At 40.5% G+C, this 21,566-nt stretch overlaps 1 protein-coding gene across 1 annotated transcript in view; it reads left to right on the top strand.

Moving 5' to 3' along the window:
- Window positions 1-21,566, top strand: part of shisa6 (shisa family member 6) — a 98,226-nt gene that overhangs the window by 12,384 nt on the left and 64,276 nt on the right. Inside the window, exon 4 of the mRNA XM_066666588.1 lies at window positions 1,940-2,038. Within this exon, the coding sequence (XP_066522685.1) occupies window positions 1,940-2,038 (99 nt within the window). The remainder of the gene's footprint in view (window positions 1-1,939; window positions 2,039-21,566) is intronic.

Here is a 21,566-nt window from a genome sequence, read left to right as displayed (position 1 = left end):
CTTTGGTCCCGTCACATATCAAGCCCAGTACTGTTTAGAAGACTTGTTCATGTTCACTATGCCTTTGTTAGGGCATTTAATGAAGATCACAAATTTCATGGCAGTGTCTCATTTCCCCACCTCTGTGTAATTGTCTGGCTTGTGGAACTCCATGTAGATGTTCAATTAAGAAACTCCACAATAAGGCTCAATGATTCAATATAAATATATATCTTAATGTAAAATGTTTCAATAACAGTGATATGATGTTGGTGGCATGGTGGCGCAGTCACACAGCTCCAGGGACCTGGAGGTTGTGGGTTCAAGTCCCGCTCCAGGTGACTGTCTGCGAGGAGTTTGGTGTGTTCTCCCTATGTCCATGTGGATTTCCTCCGGGTGCTCCGGTTTCCTCCCACGGTCCAAAAACACACGTTGGTAGGTGGATTGGTGACTCAAAAGTGTCCGTAGGTGTGTGTGTGTGTCGCCCTGTGAAGGACTGGCGCCCCCTCCAGGGTTTGTTCCTGCCTTGCACCCAGTGTTTCCAGGTAGGCTCCAGACCCACCATGACCCTGAACTGGATAAACGGTTACAGGCAATGAATAATATGATGTTTTTTAACCCATTTTCAGTATTTCAATATACATTATTTAGGGCATCTGGTGTCATGTTTTTAATTTGTTCTTGACAGCTTTTCATGGGCTTTTGTATTGTTCATATTGATATTAGAATGGAATTTGTCATGATATAAATTTTGGCTGTATCGTCCAGCCCTTCCCCAGATGTAAATTTTAAGGTTTAAGGAGAGTATAGTTCTCTTCACAAAAAGCTTGATGGTACAAAATGCTGTAATGTATTTTGTTAAACTCTCATTCTGTGTTGTTATAGCTCACATTAACAGAACACTTAACACTTAAGCAGAGATGTTATAAAAGACTTACTCTATCCTGTGATTGGCCAATGCAAGTTGATGGCCAAGAGCAGTTTTTAATTGGCTCATTCAGCAAATGATTGATAAGCTCTTCCCCAAGGAACCTGTCCCCCTCAACTCATGGTCTCTGGTCTGCAGCATTCCCCTTCTCTGTGGATTGGGTGGGTTATGTCCAATTCAGAGCCCCTCTGCCACACGCTTGTTTATTTGATTAATAGGACTGTGTTAAAGCCAGCGAGACACAGCCGCTCGAGCTGTGTATGTTTGTGTTGCTTCTGTTTGTGCCACTGTTACTAGGGACCCAAAGCAAAAAAATAAATAAATAAAAAAATAAAAAAAAAAGCATTATTTAAAGACTGGAACGGGTGAGCTTCTTTTACTTTGTGAAGCTCCAGCAGGGCTCCCACAGCTTCTGTATGTAGCCTATTACCAGGCCAGTCCCCGAGGTTCCACCTTTCATTTCTCCATTTCTGCTTTGCGCAATTTCATGCCTCCTTCTTAGCTCTGGAAACATGAATGTGCGTCTCATAATTCGGAGTAGAAGGTGGATTTATTATTGACCTGACGTGTAGCCATGCCCGTTGTGCCCAGATCCTCTACGGTGTAACTGAGTGTTTTCAACCAAGTTCGTCTTATCTTATTTTGCGAGGCGCTGTATCAGTAATTGCCATCCCATTGTAAATCTGATGCATGCAGTGGGGTTTACTGTCAACTTAAGTTTCCAAATGGCATCCAAGGTTATCGTCAGGATATCAGATATAGCAGCAAACTCCGGTGTATTTCTCTGGTAATTACAATGTCAAGAGCACAAATAACACCTCAAAATAAGATCCTATTCACTCTATCATGAGCAGTGCATATTGCACAAGCAAGGTGACTTTAGCTCTGCATTATGGAAAGTCATAACTCTCTGGAGATGTGGTGGGAATTTTGCTTTTCATGCGTTTTACCTCCAAGGGAGAGTCTGCTTGGATGTGTATGTGTGCGGTTCTCATGTGTGCTCTGGTCTCACCGCTGACTAACTTGTTTCAGGTGGACACTATTCAAAGGAGAGTAGCCGCGGAGGAGGGCACGACCTTCACAACTTCATCTCATCTGGATTTGTGACTCTGGGGAGAGGCCATGTGAAAGGTAGAGCTGCACTCTCTTTCTACTTAATGATATCGACATTGCCTAGCTAGGCCAGATTCACTGTATAAAAACACTGAGATATTTGGGCTCAAGTTTCCAGAGCCCAAAACACAGTTCAATAATTGAGTGACTCTGAATGTGTTGCAGTGCTATTGGGTGTGATCCAGCATAATTACTGCATATAAAACATTGTTCTAAAGTCTTCAAAATCCATTTTAAAGGAACACTAGGTAGCATTCTTATCTAAATGACAGATTCAAAATAATAGTGATGCTTCAGTGACCTGTAATAGGAGAATAGAGCCTCTGTCGTTGCTACTCTGTGCTCAGCATTGCATTATCTAACTTGATACTTGATTTCAGGATAGTGCTGTAAAAAATGTATGAAGCAAAAATAGCAAATCTTACTTAGTGTTCCTTTAGAGACGTAACAAAATACATCAGTTATGTTAAAAGTGTATTTACATGAGTTTGCCTTCATTCTGTTGTTAATTGGATTAAACTGTTTGCTTTGAAGACGGTGCAGTGCTAAATGCTAAGTACATAAAAAGTATTTTTCTTACCATTATATACATTTTTATAAAATAAAAGCTTGCATTTGGTCACTAGTTACTAGTATTGTAATATGAATTATAACAAATAACAAAAATAACAAACTTTTGGTTGATTACTTTGATATTATTTTCCACAAGTTAGCTCAGTTCCCTGGGGTCTTATTAAAACATGCGTGAGATACTTTGGTCTGAACACCACAAGGATCCAACATCACAGCACTTCTCTCCCCCTGTCTAAATGGCGCTGTTCCTTTAAATGGGAATGAGCCACAGATCAGTTCAGTGTGAGAGCTCAGGAGTGAGGAGCAAGAAGTGGTTTTTTTCTCATAGTTCCCTTTCTTCTTTGTTCTCACATTGACTAGATTTAACCAGTGCTTTTAATCCTCTACACTCTTTGTGTTTGTTTGCTCTGCTTTTGCACTCTTACATAAATGCGAGTCCAGAACCATGATTGGAGAGACTCAAAATCATCATTGTGCTTGATTGGAGGTCTCATTTGCACATTGTGGCTTTTTGTGAGATTGGTATCTGAAGGTCAAATATCAGCATGATGAATAATTAATAACAGTATATTGTGCAGCCAGATTCCAGCTGTTTTACTATAAATCTAGTATATGCTACTTTTGATTGAACCAGGTAAGAAGAATATACTAATGCCAAGATTGTTTTCACCCAATGAGCTGTTCCATTGTGCTCTGCTGTCTGAAGCTGGACTGTAAAACTTGTAATCCTGTAATGCTGGACTTCATTACCGTTGAGATTTTAATATGTACACAACACACTGAGGCTTCTTCAGTAGGGTCCCAAATCAGTGACCTATCTCCTCTCTCACCCCCACACATGGCCTGCTTGGTTCCACTTCCCACTCATAAATGAACACTTGTGAAGTGCTAATTAACGTGGCTTGTGCTCTTTATTGGCTTTACAACAGTGAGTCCTTTGTAAAATACAGTTATAAGGAAGCAACAGTTTGAGCACCCCTGGTTAAATGGTGTTGCAGTCATTGATTTTCTAAGGAAAACAGGTGATTTAATGTGAAATATTGCTGTGGAATTTCATTTCACAGAATTCTGCATGTCCGTTAAAATATTTTCTCAGAGTAGTATATGTACACGTGATTCACCCACTCACACTCACTCGTGTTCTCCAAAATGCTCCACAAGGGCACTGCATCCTTGTTTTGCTGAAAATCAGCAACAACAACAACAACAAAAAAAACATATTTGCATTATGTACCCAGGGGTGGTCAAACTCACATGCACAACTATATAGGGGTTTCCACCCATAGAAGAGTAGAAAGGCAAGGTGAAAAATAGAGCAGAAGATCTATTAGATGGATAAGCAAACCAATAAAATGGTGATACTTGATTGAGTTTAACTGCACAGAATAATAAACATGCCATTGATGTTTTGTGGCTGCAGGGAGTCGCTTCTGAGCTTTGCCAGGCATTGCTTTGTCATAAAGAGCAATAGAGGAACTGAGCTCCTCCCAGCAGTGTGAGGTGGCCACGTAAATCAAGAGGTTCCCTCCCAATAAAGCGCCATAGATCAAGCATCCTTCTGGACTAAAGGGCTTGGGGGGTGGGGGGGGGGGGGGGGGGGGGGGGAGTCGTGAGCAGCAACCAGTGAGTCAGTCTCCATTAGATGCTGTTCCTCTGTCCTCTGTCTGCATTTCATTTTCCCAACTACAAAGCACTGGCCTGAAATTCATTTATATTATATTTATATTTATATTTATATTGTGTGTGTGCATTTGTGTGTTTACCTCCCCCCACTCCCCCACCTGGGTGGCTTGTTTTTGTTTTTGTATCTTCAGTGCCCTTTTCTGCACGGCCTGTTCACCCGTGTGCAGCCACGGCGGAAGCGCTTGCTATTTTTATCACTGCTTCATGCAATATGAGTAGTGCAGGTATTGGTGCATCTTCAGGTTGAACGGTTTTTAGGCTGCCTGCTTGAAAACATGAGCCCAATCACTTCCTTTCTACTGAAGGAGTGAGTGAAACTGCCAGTACAGCTTTGGCTCAAAATACGCTCTGAATCTGTTCCTTTTTACGGAGTGTGATTGTCTCACTCACTGTTGACTGATTATAATGTGCAATATTAGAGGACAAAGACACTATGGCTTGCTTTTTGAAGTAACCAGTTTTTGAAAATGAACTAGAAAACATCATACAGGGTCTTGGTAATTGAAATGGCTGTGTTTGCATGCCTTTATATTACAGTAAATATTACAATATTAGTGAAGATATTTCATCAGAACACAAAATGCTAGATTCAGGATTACAGGGAAACTGTAATACATTAGGTACAGTCCTGTAAAAGATTTTGCCATGACATATTGCATGATAGGACTGTTTTAAGTTGTTATAGGATTGTGCAAAAATCAGAGACCAAGTGGATTTTACTGTCATTTCATATACAGTGTGTGCAGAGCAGAGTAAAATGGAAAAATGTTTCTCCAGAACCAAGGTGCTACATAAGACAACTTCCACAGGACTAAACTGCACGAGTGCAAACATGTGCCACATCGCAAGACATGTGCAACCACACAATACAAGGAACAATATTGTAAGACAATAACAATGAACATTAGTAAGGGGAGACATTATGGGTGATGTAAGTGAGATAAATTGCAGTAATTTCAGTTAATACAACATCTCTTAAAACTACAGGTTAATAATTTGTAATGTCAGAAAAATATAAAGATACATGTATTTGAGCAGAAGGTGCAGCAATTAATGTTTGTATTTCATTATGTAATGTGTACATTTTTTATCCTTTATAGATGTTCTTAACTCTCTGCAGGGATAGTTGTCCAAAATTCAACACTTCCAAGCAATTCAGGTAATCCCCTCAAAAACCCATTTGAATGGAAATTAAGTCATAGAAAGGCAATCTCTGACTTCTGCACAGTGCTGTATATCTTATCCTCATTGTAGAGATGGCCCCAGTCCAGTTGAGAACACAGACTAAAAGATGCTGGACTGAATATCAGAGCCCTGATATAGACTGTTTGCAAATGACATCATATCACTGTGTGAATTGCAGATGGAGGGCAGGGAGTGATGTTATACACAGGGAACCTTACCGTGTTCTCATAAAGAATGTGGTTTGTGATGTTTACAGCCATTTAAAATAACTTCAAATGATAAACCATAAGGAGCTTGCATCAATATCAAAAGTTGTTAATGAGTAAGTAAATGCAAGAATTTGACTGAAAACAGCAACGCCAACAGCTTATGAGTCGGCGCCTGCGGTCACGAGAAGACTGAGGTAGCTTTAGAAGTTTCTTCTTTGAATTTAGTGTTTAGATGTTGGTTTAAATCTATCACCAGCACACAGCCACAGCTCCAACAGAACTGTGTAAAACACAACATTCGCTTCTTTCAACAGTATGAAGCTGAATTATTCGCCATTTTTCCCATTCCACCTTAAATGGTGCAGCAAGTGCCAGTATTTTCATGTCACACCATTTAAGGTGGAAATGGAAAACTAACTTGATTGTGCAGTCTGTGAGGAGCAGGTATTGTATTTTGCTCAGTTCTCTGTGTGCTATGGTGTCCATTGGTGAATAACTTTAAACCTAATGTTATATTAAGCAAACAAATATAACATTAACAATGTTAAGAGGCAAAAAAAAAAAAGAGAACCACGCGGCCGTCATCGCGGAGCCCCTTGGTACAGAGGTTGACCTAACTGCTTACAAACAAATTGTTTGTCTCACTACTTTTTTTCTTGAGTAAAAGGGCATCTGGAGAAGAAGACTTCTTATACAGGAGGTCCTCGGGTTACGTCAGTCCCGAGTTACGATGTTTCGTGGTGACGACACATCTCCCATTTATTGTATAAAGCCTTGTTTCGACTTAAGTGGTTTTGCGTCGTAAACATCGTAACGCGAACTTCGTGGTTGGTGTGCGCGGCGGAGGAATACGCGGTTACGCGGCTTGGGACCGAGGGGGATAGGTGTTAGGATAGGATAAGTGCTTACAGTATGTTATTTACCTACAGTGTGTACATATGTTCCGACTTACACCGAAAATCTGTTTACGACGCGACGTAGGAATGGATCAATGTCGTAAGTCAAGGACCCCCTGTACTGTCACAGTAACAACTAAAATTACAGTTTCAGTTAAATAGTTAAATTCAGTTCATAGCATAAACATTTAGAATACATATTGTTCATTCATTCATTCATTCTTTCATTCATTCATTGTCTGTAACCGCTAATCCATTTCAGGGTCGCGGTGGGTCCTGTGCCTACCCGGAATCACTGGGCACATGGCAGGAACACACCCTGGAGGGCGCGCCAGTTCTTCACAGTGCGACACACAGACACTCACACCTATGGACACTTTTAAGTAGCCAATCCACCTACCAACGTGTGTTTTTGGACCGTGGAAGGAAACCGGAGCACCCGGAGGAAACTTACGCGGACACAGGGAGAACACACCAAACTCCTCACAGTCAGTCACCCAGAGCACGAGTTGAACCCACAACTTTAATGTCGCTGGAGCTGTGTGACCCAATACATACTGTGATTTTAGATTTGTACATTAATAATATAATATTGTCTAAATTATCACAATACAGCCTCATCACCCTACGTCTCCTCCATTATGTTTTCACCTCCTGCCCTCCATCTGGACATTGTCAGAATCATAAGACTGAAAACAGCCTATAGACCACATTTGTATTTACACTGTTTGATGTGGTTTCCTTTAATATACACTTTTTCCAGTGGGTTAGTAAAGTGTGTGAGGGATTTGTATAACCTGCATTTAGATGCTCATCTTTAATGAATAGCTTGAATAAAAAATTATTAATTTAAAGATAGAAAAAGATCAGCTTGTTATCTGCCAGTAATCGAGGTTTAGAAATCCAAATCAATACAAGGAAAAGGATATTGTGCCATCTCCACTTTGTGTGCTTAGTGACATTTGAAATTTTGAACTTTTGTTGTTAAGCTCATGTTCTTAATGGATCAGTGTGCAGAAACAGCTGGGCTATCTCCCATCACACCTTGACAGCAGCATACGCATCTCCGGCAGTATTTTCATGATCCTCCCTGCACCACTGCTGCCACAATCAATCGCAATCAAAACCAAAACAGTCAGGAGGGGTTGGGATGCCATTCCTCTTGTTAACACAAGTGGACCTGTGGTAGAATGGCATCTATCTTATTAAATCCGTCTCCTTCTTCTCACTCACCCTGCCTTTCTCCTTCTTTGACATAAGGCAGCACCCTGTCATCCTGCTTTAGAGTCTTCTAGACTCTTTGACAAATTGCTACTTACCATTGTTTTCACTGAATTCTGCAGGGATGCATTTAAACACCTCCAAAGCTTTGTTACTCAAAGCTTAGAAGTAGGGCTGTGTATTGGCAAGAACCTGACGATATGGTACATATCCCGATACAGGGTTATCATTCAATATATTGCCATATTGTAAGCAAGGAGGTATATTGCAATTTTTAGGAACAGAACAGTGGGATCTTCATGTGCAACACTTTTATATAAATATTTTTATTTGTTTACTTTAAAAAGTGTTTGCAGGATTCTTTAATTTATTTTGTTTTAATAAATATACGGTGAGGCAGCAGGTCGTAGTCGCAGTCACACAGCTCCAGGGACCTTGAGGTTGAGGGTTATAGTCCCTCTACGGGTGACTGTCTGTGAGGTGTGTTCTCCCCGTGTCCATGTGGGTTTCCTCTGGGTGCTCCGGTTTCCTCCCTCTGTCCAAAAACACACGTTGGTAGGTGGATTGGTGACTCAAAAGTGTCCGTAGGTGTGAGTGTGTCAGTGAATGTGTGAGTGTGTGTTGCCCTCCAGGGTTTGTTCCCGCCTTGCGCTCAGTGCTTCCGGGTAAGCACTGGACCCACCGCGACCCTGAATTGGATAAGCGGTTTCAGACAATGAATGAATGAATAATCAATATATGCAACTGTTAATTTGTTCAGACTGCAGAAAAAGTAGTGCCATAATGTTGGATGTTACAGGGACTGTGATGAAGGCACATGCAGATCCCCCTGATTTAAAGAGACATGTACAGAGTGTGGGCTTATTTTGGATATTGCTTTAAAGGTTCACATTTTGCTGTAGTATGTAAAACCATTTTTGTTTTCTCAATCTCAGGTAGTTAATAAAATATAATGCAATCGATAATGCGATTTCAGGATTCTTATAAAAATGAAAATGCAAAAAAAAAGAAAAAAAACTTATAAAATTTAACATATATATGACTTGTATTGCCTTCTTTGTTGTGGAATCAAAAGTAAGCCCACACTTCAGTTCTATACACTGCAGGAGCCAGTCTAGGTCTTTTTTGATTCAGCCATACTTGGGAAATGCAATCGGATAGGTTCGCTAATGCTAATGTTAGCAGTGCGCCCTTAAGTTACTTGTTTACAATGGGGTGGACAAGTTTAATGGCTAAAGACAGAGCACAACAGTGCGCTATAGTGAGAGTTACTTCCAACAATCCAATTAATCTCAGTTACCAGTGTTGTCTAACCCGTCCTAAAATGCTTAGTCCATGTTGAATGTTGGGGTTTTTCTTCTTTTGTGTCTGTTTCCTTTTCTAGGTAATGGACCTGTTGTAGAGTGACATCTATCTTATTAAATCTGTCTCCTCTCCGTTTTCCACCTCTTCCTTTCAGTTGTTCTGTCTTTTCACTTTCATCAACTTTAGGCAACACCATGTCATCCTGCCTAGTCTCCTTGTCTCTCCGACACATTGTTACGTCCATCCTTCGAGTGTAGACCAGACTAGATCAAAAGCAATGTAAACCTATCAATTACAAACTTATTTTGCGAGGGCTTGAGATGTTTCGTCTCTGTCACTATTCACTGATGATCCTTCTGATGCAAGAAAGATTTTTTCAGGTTCTTCCAGCTTTCCTTGAGGACGAGGGCAGCATAGGATGTAAATCTGCAATCTACTTTAATGCTTGCTCTGTGTCCATTATTAATTAATTTATTTGAGGGAACCTGGTATTAAATAATTAAGCTTCTGTTCAGGGGCCTAATTACAGCGAGAGACTTTACTTTATTGTTTGTTGCTCCTGGGAGCAATGCTGACGATGTCAGAAGAAGGGCATGGTAAGAAGTGTCTTGCCAGCTGCACGCTTCACATCTGGCTGATCACAGTGCACACTCTGTTTTCCATCAAAATAAGTTTACTCATGCCTGCTTGACCCAAGAAGCAGTGCACTTTTATAAGACCTTGTATAAACTTTTGAGTGCTTTCAGTCCCCAAGCATTCTTCCCCTCTGCGTTGTGAAGTCATGCTAAGAACTATAATGGAATATGCTCAGACCTCAGAAAAATAACCTGGAATGCAGGTACTAGAGATTTAGATGAAAACCTGTGAAATTATAATTATTATTTCATAAACATTCTATAAGTAAAGGAGTGTATGAGATTAACCCATTTATGCTCCATCCTCACAATTACAATCTTTGAAACTAAAGTCCTAAAATACTATATATATACTAAATTCCACCCATTATACCTACAGGAGCTTTTATGATCTACCATTCTAAATCCACAGGCAATAATATTTAGTAATAATAGTTGGTTCCACTTTGCAGCTATAACAACAGATTAGAGACTTCAGTACTCGGTGACTGTGTTATGTAACTTTACATGGTCTGCTACTTTGTAGCTGAGTTGTTGTGGTTCCTAAAGGCTTCCACTTTTCAATACTCATCACAATTGATATTAAAATATTTAGGATGGAAGACATTTCACACACCATTACTATGACAGAGTTTTAGGGCCATGACACAGGAAAAAAAAACAAAAAAAACAAGACTAGAACCTATACTTTCATGAATGCATATTAAGCCAGACTGCATGAATATGTGTTTGATGTCTAACAACTGTGGCAATGGGACTGAATGAAACACCTGAATTCAGTGATTAAGTGGTCTTTCCTGATACTTTTATACATAGACTGTAGCAAGTAAATCAAATCAAATTCATTTATATAGTGCTTTTTACAACTGACGTTGTCACAAAGCAGCTTTACATAATTAGTATCAGACACTATAGCTTGTTTGGACATCCTTTACAGAGCATTGCCAAAAATCGTTTTGAGCCTGTTTTCAAATTGTAACATACTATTCCGTTTTTTGCTGGGCCACCTAGTGGGCAAGCCAAATAGAGGCTTTTGACATTCTGGCCTGACCGACATATCTTGTTAAAATGTGTGTTTAGCTGCATGGGAATCTGACTGTGGTGGGTGAGGGATGGTTGGTGACGTGCTGGAAGCAGTTATAGCTTTCTGAATTTCCGGAACATAAATTCTCCAACCAGAGAACAGGCAAAGTGTATCACATCAGGGTGTCTCATGAACGACTTATGCTGTGTTTGGACATTAACATTTGTGAAACATGTGAAAGGACCCCCACAGCCAGAAAATGGTAGGTGGAGAAACACTGTTGTACAAATGAGGTGGTGAACACTTTGATGACCAGTTTAACTTTAAAACAAATATGTTTTACCACGTATTAGCATCATATTTATAACCCCAGTGGATATTAAACATGGAAACAGCAATATGGTTCACTTTCAGTTAATAATCTTACAGCATTAGTTGTTTAGTTACTTTAACAGCTGCCCTGCAGCTCACAGCGCCACAGAGCCACACCAGTCTCACTTTACAAGACTAATCTTCAAGGCTCTCTTGAGCCCAGTCTCTTTCACCGGGTGTATTGATTGTGTTAATTTATCTTTTAAAACAGCGAGCAAGGCAACCAAAACTCTGAGCGTTTACTACATTATAAAATGAATATTGGCCTTTTTGTTTCTCCTCTTATAACAATTTTGAGAATTAGGGTGAATCCCACATGCATTAGCCCTACTCCTCTGTTTTGCCTAGGTGTAAGGGGTCTCAGGTTACATTGGGAGATAAAGCCACAAATGTGTTTCCTTCTATAAACTATGATAACAGTTGTATTATCTTAGTTAGTAGCAGGTAACAGCACAAATAGTATGCTGAAGTCTCTTTAGGTAGCTAATTAATGTTCAGTTTCACCTTAAATGGTGAATCAATTACATTCTAGCGTCTACTAGGTAGCATTTTAAACTTAAAATTACAACTTCAAAATTATTGTGATGCCTCACTGACCTGTAATAGGGAGAAAAGAGCCTCTGTTTTTGCCACTCCAGGCTCAGCACTGCAGACACTGCATTGTGTATCTTTTGAATGAGGGTAGGAAATCCCCCCTCCCTCCTTTGATTTTGCTGTAAAAGTAGGGGCCAGCGAAAAGAAGAGACTGTGGCGGGAACCCAGAAGCATGAACACACAGTTTTACCTAATGTTCCTTTAAGTTCCTTCTCTTAATATGTATGAGTCATTTCAAGTTATGTAAAATTTTGTGAATGTTGCTGTCAAACTGTCCAAAACCATCTGCTATGAGAGGATGTGATTGCAGGTGGAGCACACATAGGTCAGTCAGCACTGCATGTTGAACTGTATCATTGTAATTCATGTTTCGTTCAGCCATCAGTCGGCTGCTCAGAGGAGTCTATCGTAGCTGCTCGGCTGTAGCGTGGTGAGGGATGGACAGGAGGGAGCATATATGATTGGTTTGTCGGACTGTGGTTGCTCTGACCTTTGCTTTTGCTCTTTGTGAATATAGAGCAGCTCCCTGAAGAAAAACGTCAAGTTCTTTTCACTTACTCTTATCAGCATTCCACTGTTCACATCCCTCCTTTCAATAGAGCCTTCATAAAAGAAATAATAAAAATATATATATATATATATATCAAAAACAAACTGCTCTTATTGGTTCATGCTGTTGCAGCGGGAATTGAGCAGGGGTTGGGAGTTCAGAGGCCCGGCTCATGGCAAATCCCTGTTTGACTTGTGCTGCCCTTAAAGAGTGGTGCAGGAGATGCAGCTGTAGACAGTCAGTACTGAACAGAAATCCCCTAAGCTGTGCACAGACTGGTAGAATTTAATGGGGAGTGGCCATCTGTTCTATGCGCTCTAGCGCTTCCTAATTTCACTTTCTCTCAGAGAAGCGAAGCGGCACGTTTTGCCAGCCGTAAACATCCACGCAGGCCTCCGTCTCTGCTTCTTTTCTCCTCGCACCTCGACGTAATGCAATCTCCTGAAATATCCGTTCCTGTAATGAAAACCAACCTCCGCCACCATCGATAAAATGTGTCGCATCAGCCTCTTTATTTTATTCTCTCCAAGCCGGGAAGCCAGAGTCGCGCCACTAGGCTCTGATTGAAAGTTGGAATATTTGCTTTTTAGGAAATTCTCCAGTAAAAGTCTGCTGCTGCCTTTCGCTTCCATTAAACATGTAAATGTGCTTAGATCTCTATAGATATCCATTATTACTTTACTTTATGAAGGATTGGGCCTTGTGTCTAGAGCTGCCTTGGAGTTGCACTCTTAAGCTGAGTGTGCGCACAGTTCCCTCAGGCTTGGATTCAGTTACTTTCTTGATTGTTTCCAATAGCGGCGGGCAGCATTTGATTACATGTTTTAAGTTGATGGATGTGGTTGACATGCAGCATAACTGGTAGCCCAAGATATTTGATGGACTTAAGTGATTTATGTATGGTTGGAAAGGCATTAGCACTTGCCTCCTTGCTTCTATGCGCCGAGGAGGACGGAGAGCCCGGTCCTTCCTGATTGCAGTTTATTATCGTATGGAAATATGAAGCGCCTTCAATTTCACAAGCAAAACACTGAGTGACTCACTGGCATCTCAACGGAATCTGCTGCCACTCAGTGAGCATGTTTTTATTCAAGGGGAGTAGATTTGCGCTGGATTACCTGCCAGCGTTTGGATATTTATGGCTATTTGCTAGGCCAAAGCAGCGGTTTTATTTTATTTACTTTTATTTATTTATTTTTGAGCCTAGCAAATAGATTTGGTAATTTTCCTCTTCAGACCGTGCACTTTCTGATGACATCGCAGCTCCGGTGTGAACACAGAGAACAGGAGATTATTAGCATCAATTTAGTAATTACTCTTCCTCCTTCCTACGGGATGTATTTTTTCCCGTTCTCATGGAGCTAGGAGGGTGCTATTTCCATCAGCCAGCTCTCGGCAGATCTCAGACAGATGTGCGTATGTGTGCGTCGGACAGAGATGAGACGGGAGCTGGTGATTAAGATCCGTGGGCAGGTGACTTGCCTGGACTGTCAGAATCCTTACCAGCAAATTCATTAGTGCGACAACAAACAGGAAATGCCTCCCACTGCGTCCATAAACAGCAAAGTCTCTAAATGTCAGCCCAGTCATCCTCCTGCTCCTCTGGTCCAGCTGTCTCACTCAATACCCCCCTGTGTGCCTGAAGCCCTGTCTCCCAGCCCGAGAGGAAAATGCTAGTGAAGTCACTTTCAATATCCACCTAACTCTGCCTCTCTCTCCTCCCATCGCCAGCTCTAAGAGCACGCAGGCCTCTGAAACTGGGTTTTACAATAAAGACATAGTTAACAGACGGTGCTGTTTTTGGTCTGTGGGAGGACTAGTGTGTGTTTTTGGTCTGTGGGAGGAAACCCACACAGACACAGGGAGAACACACCACATTCCTCATAGACAGTCACCAAAAGTGGGGTTTGAAACTACAACCCCAGGACCCTGGAGCTGTTACTCCACTCTGACACCTGAAAGTATCATATTAGATTGTCTATTCGATTTTTTTTTTTTTAATTTTCTAAAAATTATTTTCCTTATGAATTTTAATTCATATATATTTTGTCTTATATAAACACAATTTTAAAGTAGCAGTCTGATCAGGGCATGTCCAGTCATGACTTATCTCTGACGACAGACAGAGCTCAAGTCAAACAAACACAACTTCCTCACCCCTGAGCATCAGTAAGAACATAGAGCTTCTGTTAGTGTTCATAAGATCTGTGATCATTCTCAGTACATACAGTGCAGCCATAACATTAAAAACAATTCCTGGTATTAACACTAATTGTGCTTTGGGAAGTTTCAGGGTTAATTGATTCCAACAGATAGTCAGATAGTCAGGACAGAGATAAACAGAGAGTCAGGACAGAGTCATGGTGTGTCCACTGTTTAAAACAAGTTCAAATCAGAGTTGTATATGATATATATGTACACTGTGCTGAGTTCAGGGCCGTTCTGCTGAGCTTGTGACCAGCAAAGAAAAGCAGCCAACGCATCTCATGTCACATAAAACACAGCCCCAGAAAACACACAAATGGAGCACCTTCTGTTTTATTTCCTTTAACTTATTTATATAACACACTGCAAATTTTGGACTTGTCCAGCTCCACTATACCGTAACAGTTCATTTGAGGCTCTGAACTCTTTCTGGAGCTTCTTTAAATTGATGTGCCCACAGACGTCATTGTGGTTTGCACTGAAGAACAAACTATTCGTGTTTCCACATTGATGGAAAAAGGCTATGACTGTAGTTCATCTGTTGGTCTGTTCGAAGGTATTAATAATGATCATGACAGGCCCTTTGAGAAGCAGAATGTTTTCCTTGACCTTGCATCAATTTGTAAGGGAGAATGATCTATATATATATATATATATATATATATATATGTGTGTGTGTGTTTGTCATGTGGGACACTAGAAGAGTTTGTATATTTGTGTGATTTATAGATACTTAGGGAATAGGCCATTTATATGCCCATATAATCTAGCCTGTTTGGTTGTTGATGTATGGTGTTTGTTTAAGTTTTCTGTCGATGAAAGAGCATGTGTAGGTTTTAATTTATAATACTTTGCACCAGTAAACCTCAAGGATCGTCTCTTGTGGCCCAGCCTTGGTCTTGATCAATGTTTTTCATTTCAGGTCCACCAGGCTCTACAGTAATTCTGCTTTGGAGGTGGAGTTTGCTGAACTGCCTGTGGAACAGCTCTTAAAATTGCCAAAGCCAGAGAGAGAGAACAGGAGATATGTGGGGAAATAGCCCAGTTACGAGTCAAGCTCTCTTTAACATGCTACTTATAAAGGCCAATAAGCGTGGGCATAGGAGAGGGTATGACACAACAGCCATGAAGCGGACATATATTCATTCTAGTCTTTTTTTATATTACATGCAGAAAGCTTTTATGCTCATCTCTGATTTAAGCAGCTAAAAGTCTCCTGCTGCCCACTTCTGATGGGTGCATGTCCAAAACCAATGACCAATCTCTCAGGAAATGGTCTGACACACGATTTCATTCCACTTTCCCACTCTGGCTTTGATGGGCTTGACTGGAGAGGTTCTTCATTACAGCGACCCGCTTTCTTATATTCTTTTGAATATAAAGTAGTTTGCAAACCACCATTTTTGAAGTGTATAAGGAAGAATTGCCACAGTTGGGCAGACATTTTATGCTCTGTTTAACATGGAAATGGAGTTCATACATTAATAATGTTTGACTAATTTTGAGAAATGTCTTTCACAGGTTTTGAATGCACCATCCATAATTCACAAATAGATGTTGGGGATTTTTTTCCCCCCACAAACCTCCCAGACTTCTAAGCTACTTGTCTTGCAACTAGGTGGATAGCCAGCTCCTGGAAAAAAACACAAACAGGTTTATCTTTCCTGTTGTATTTGCCAGCTAGCGGAAAGACAGTAAAGAGAAATGGAGGACAAAGCAATAGGAAACACTTTGATGTTTGGTGGCGTAGGCCACCCGTTAATGTGCAACATCAATCAGGACGTTCTCTCCTACATGAGAAGGCAACTTTTTATCATAGCTCATTAGAGTAAGTGCAGATATTTTATGCATCAGTTGAAATGTAAGGACTTTCTCATGCTAATTTTCCTCTCCTAGATTTGTTATTTATTATCTTTGAGGGATCTGAGGATCAAGGAGAGGGAGAGACGGACCGTTCTCATGAATCTTAACACGGTGTTGAAACGCAACAAGATTAGTGTGTCACTGTAATTGAGCGTACCCCATTCCACCGTCTCCATTCTGATCACACATAGAGCCAGAGAGGCAGCACTTACTGTATTACTCTGATTAATGCCAACTTTCTTTGAACTACTGCTGCTATCTGTGTAGTGTGTGTGCCTTTAATACTATTAATTTAAGAGAGGAATATGTAGTGTTTTAAAGTTTATGCAAAGCATGCAGTGCCATTCTGCAATAGTTCTTATTCATGAAATTATTTGCAAAGGCTTTCTTTGTGGCATCTCAAGTTGTAGGCATCACTTTTATAACTATACATTGCTGTGGGGATTTCAATGCATTCAGCTACGAGAGCAAAATCAGGGACAGGTACAAATATGGAGTGATTACTTTTCAATTCCAAACACTGCACTCCAGCACAAAGGACAAGCCTTGTTATTGGATGGTGTTCCATCACTTTAGAGCAGCCTTATTGCACCCTGAAGTGTCATCTGGCTTTTTCAGGGGATAATATATTATACATATTATGACGTTGCTGACAAAATAATAAAAACCATAGTCACAAATTTTATCATGAAAATGTTACAACAGGTTTAAGTTTAAAGTCAGAAACTTCAGAGAATGAAGTTAGAATATTTTGAGAATAATGTCAGAATATTAAAAAATGTCAGAATATTTTGACCTTAGCCCTCAGCATCTAAAATGATCTCTGAGAGGTTTTGTCAGCATTATTTTACTGCAGAATACTTTGTGTCACATGGATGCAGAGAGTACTTGTTACCAACTATTTTTTGGGGGTGACTTGAAATTTGCGTACTTTTAAAAGCATGTTGAAGAAATGTTCCTTTAGGGAATAGTTTCATTGCTGCATAGGCCATTAGCCAACTGCTACCAGCCAACACCTGACTTTAGACATGTGTGGCTTTTCCAGAGTATTATATTCTATTGGTGAAACCATTTCTATTGAGATTGTTCTATGGAGCTTCACACAGCTGTACTCCTGTACCAGTGAATTGTGAATTATACCAGTGCATCTGAAATGCACGTGTTTTTTTCTTTATATGGGCTGTATTCTGTGGCTGCACACTCTCTTACGTTGAGAGTATTCCAATTTGGAACATGGAAAAACGTTATATAGTGGGATCCATAGTTATATAGTGGAACCAGTGGGATCCACTTGCCCTGGAGCTGTCTTAGATGCTCCTACACAAACCCCTCACTCTCAGTGTGACGTTGCTAACTGCTCTGAGGTCAGTCCAATGTTGAGCTTCATAAAGCTCCTGCTTAGGAACCATGAGAGGAGAAAACTGGCCTTAGATAAGCATCACAGGGCCACAGTTAGAGCCCAGGCCAGATAAGATGAACCAGCATGCTTCTCACTGGGAAGAAAAATGAACTCATGAACTCTCTACAAACATCTCTTCTAGAGCAGGGCTCCCTCGTGAATGTATTAACAGTTGAAACACAAGGCAGGCAGCCTGAATTTGCTCCTGTTTTGTACTGACACACTTCGGCTGTGCCTTTTACGGCTGTTCAGGCCACTGTTAATAGATCCGGCTGCACTTTGTATTGAATGGAGTTCTTACCTTCCATCCTGATGGATTTATGTGTAACCAAAGCCATGATTTAATGAACCCCGAGCACAAGGTGACCTCTATATAGCTGGACCCCTAACGATAGTGCAGAAAGGCATAAACTGTCAAATAATTCTACCTTCTAGATAATGTGCAAATGCATTATTGGACCTCGCAAACAAAAGGAACCTAAGTGTGAGCAGTAATCATTTGTAATTCTCAAGGGTATTTCCCTTGACCTTCTGTGCATTATGTTCGCCACATGTGAGGCAACCTCTAGTTTTCATTTGTAATCTATTATTTATATGGAAGCTGCAGGAAAGAAGACTGTAGAAGGCAGATCTCTGTTTTCTTTCTGTAACCCCCCCCCCACCCCCCCAACCCCCTCATTCCATTCTTCTGCACTATTGTAAGGTTGGAAAAAAATGGAATGATTGCCCTTTGTTGGTTGCAGAATTTGATATTCTGTCTGAATCAGAGGCCAGCCTTGTCATTCCAGGCACACCAGGCTCAAAGTCAGCCATGGTGTTTTTTTTTTTTTTAATTATTTATTTACATTTTTTTTTTTTAATGTAAGTAAGCTGTGCGGGAGTCAAATTAGAATTTAACAGCTTCAGGTGTGATTCATCCGCAAATCCATTCAGCGAAGATTAGAAACGGAGGGGGAGTGGGGAATTCTAAAGACCATCTCGGCTCTTTCGCCTGTCGCTCATTTTAATTTACCAGGGCATTGTGCCATGCGCGGAGGTTGCTGAACCAGACTGGCGCTTTCCTCTTGAATGCCAGCCTTGCACCCCGCCATCTCCAGTGCTGGAGTTACATATGGCCTCATCGTCCACACAGGTGGAACCCTAATCACTTTAACCTGCTCCAGCTGTGACTGCTACAGGATTAAACACTGTAATGATAAGACAAGGCTAAATGGCAGATATGTGTGGCTTGGGTGTGTGATTGTTGTTGTTGTTGTTGCTGCTGAGTAAAGCTGGAGGACGGATAAGGGGGAGCAATGGGCTGTGTGATAGTGATGGTGGTGGTGGTGGTGGTGGGAGTGGGGGGGCACTGTGTTGTGCCTGGCTGTGGGTAATTGCCTCATTACATTTTTCATTGGTGCCCATTTTGAAATAGCACAAAATCTGTGAAAAGACCTGGGAAGGACATTGTGCACTCTAATGAGAGAAAAAATTACTTTTATGCCTCTTTTTTGTTTCCCAAGTTTTACAAATTGTAGATAAGGATGGAACTGAACTTTTCATCCTGGGGGCCAGAGTGCAGTTTCTTTGGTGAGAAAAAATGTGCATACATTTATTGAGGGTAGGCAAATGTCAAATCAAGCCTAAAGCATGTTTTGTAACATTGCTCCATATTTTGCAACTTCATAAATAGACATCTTTTAATAGATTGGTAGAAGGTCACATAAAACTATGGGCCAAGATATACAGAAATTAAGCAAAATGAACTGCCCTTAATATGGTACAAGCTGCTATATCGATTAAACATATTATGACAATTATTCAAATGTTGCCATAATGCTTAGAATCAGTTGACCACAGCAATAAGGTCATGATGTATTGATTATTTCGACTACTAACTGAAAGTGTAGATTCTAGGCTTTCATTTAATATTGTATTCATGCTTGTAAGTGGAAGAGTGGTTATATTTTTACAATTTGAATTGGAATAAAAGTTATTGTGACATTTCCAGACACAACCCGTTTAATAGAGAATGTAAGATGACTGCAAATGTACTATAGCAATGTAATGTAATTACATTTGAGGAGTATCGCAACAGTAAAAACTTCATTTGTGGGTGTTAAATGCATTTCTATTGTCTAATGGGCTTTAAGGAGTTAGTGTGCTCTTCCCCTAACTTGCCAAATGCCTGGGGCTGCTGCTGGTGCTGGTTCTGTATCCTGTTGGTTGGATGTGCTTGTTGCATAATTGACAACTCTGTTCAATGGCAATAAATAGCAGGGGGAGGTTGGGGAGAAGTAGATACAGAGTGTCTGCTGATCAACCACCTGCTGTGAGCCACTGCTGTATGTAGGTTAATGGATGGAGGACCTTTTCCTACTTCTTCAACAGAGCATGCACTATTGACTTGGGGAAGTGGGGAAAAAACCCTCACCCAGAACAGTGTAAAGACCAGTCAACTTTACAAAATAATATATATATTTTTTTAAACTTTAAAAAATAATTATTAGTAACTACATATATCAAATAGGCTTTATTACCCTCTAGCTAAAATATAACATTTTGTGACCTTTACAAAAACGTACCTTAAATTTACTAATTACAAGAGGTATCTTTATATTTTTGTACATGTGTGTGTATATATAATGTACTCAGATTACATAGAAGGAGCCCACGGAACCATCAGGATTTGAAGAGTATGGAAGAATGGGCCAAAATCACACCTGAGCAATGCATGACTAGTTTCTCCATACAGGTCTCAAAGGTGTCATCACCAACAAAGGCTTTTGTACAAAGTATTAAATAAATTTCAGTAAGCGTTTTCAATACTTTTTCCCTGTGTCATTTCTCATTGTTATACATAATTTTATTTATGGACATGATTTATTTTCATGTGTGGATTGAAAGGGTAAAAAATTAGAAAATTAGCTTCGAAAATTAGTGACTTGTTCGATACTTATTTCACCTGCTGTATGTTGTGACGTTGTGGCATAACCTACATAGCACAGCTATATCATCAAAAAAATGTATTTACCATGAGCAGTCTAGCAATGCAGAGAAATCTTGGCTATGGTGGACTTCATCTCATTAAGATTCTCTTCACACGATCCATGGGGTAGAAGTCCAGACTTTTCTCAAGAGAGGGAGACTTGCAGTGGTAGCTGTAAGAAGCAGGTGGAGGTTAACATAAAAGCTGGATGAAAGCAGATCTCAGATGACGGGATGTGTTGGAAAGCTCTCAATGGGTTGGTAATGGAAGAAAGCAGAGGAGAGAGGAGATGGGTCCTCGGAGAGAAGCCCTGCTGGCAGCCACAATATGACTGAAAGGGCTGCGCATCAAGGTCTGAATGTGGATCTCAAAGGCGGCGCTTTGCTGTTGTCTCCAGACCATAGGGGAAGAGAGTAGAGAGTGAGTATGACAGGCTCCCAATGATGGGTTTTTGTCCATTGTCAGAGATGAGGCTTATCTGCTCAGATAGAGATCAAAAGTAGTTGCATCACAAGGGGAAGTAGTAGCAGTGTATGTGTTGTACACTAAGTGTGTAACAGTGTGTCATGACATTGTGATACTGTGATGGAAATGTGAACAGATGTCATATGCATGGACATATGGCTTGCAGCAAGGCTTGAGGAATACTATTTTGGTTTGGTCTTCTGTGTCCCTTGTGGGAAGTGGATAGACTTGCATTCACATTTATGGTATTTGGCAGGTACTCTTAGGGTGTATTTACACTTGGCCTTTTGCCTTATACTTATTTTCCTCACCCCAACTGGCTGGCACTCACATTGTGTTTTTTTTTAAACACTTTTGCATAGCAGAATGGAGTTCGTGTTTGTTCTTATTTTTGTAGCT

This window comes from Hoplias malabaricus, chromosome 3 (assembly GCF_029633855.1).
Source record: "Hoplias malabaricus isolate fHopMal1 chromosome 3, fHopMal1.hap1, whole genome shotgun sequence".
Taxonomy (NCBI): Eukaryota; Metazoa; Chordata; class Actinopteri; order Characiformes; family Erythrinidae; genus Hoplias; species Hoplias malabaricus.
Note: the sequence above shows the minus strand (reverse complement) of the source record. Positions and strands in the feature narration are given on the sequence as shown.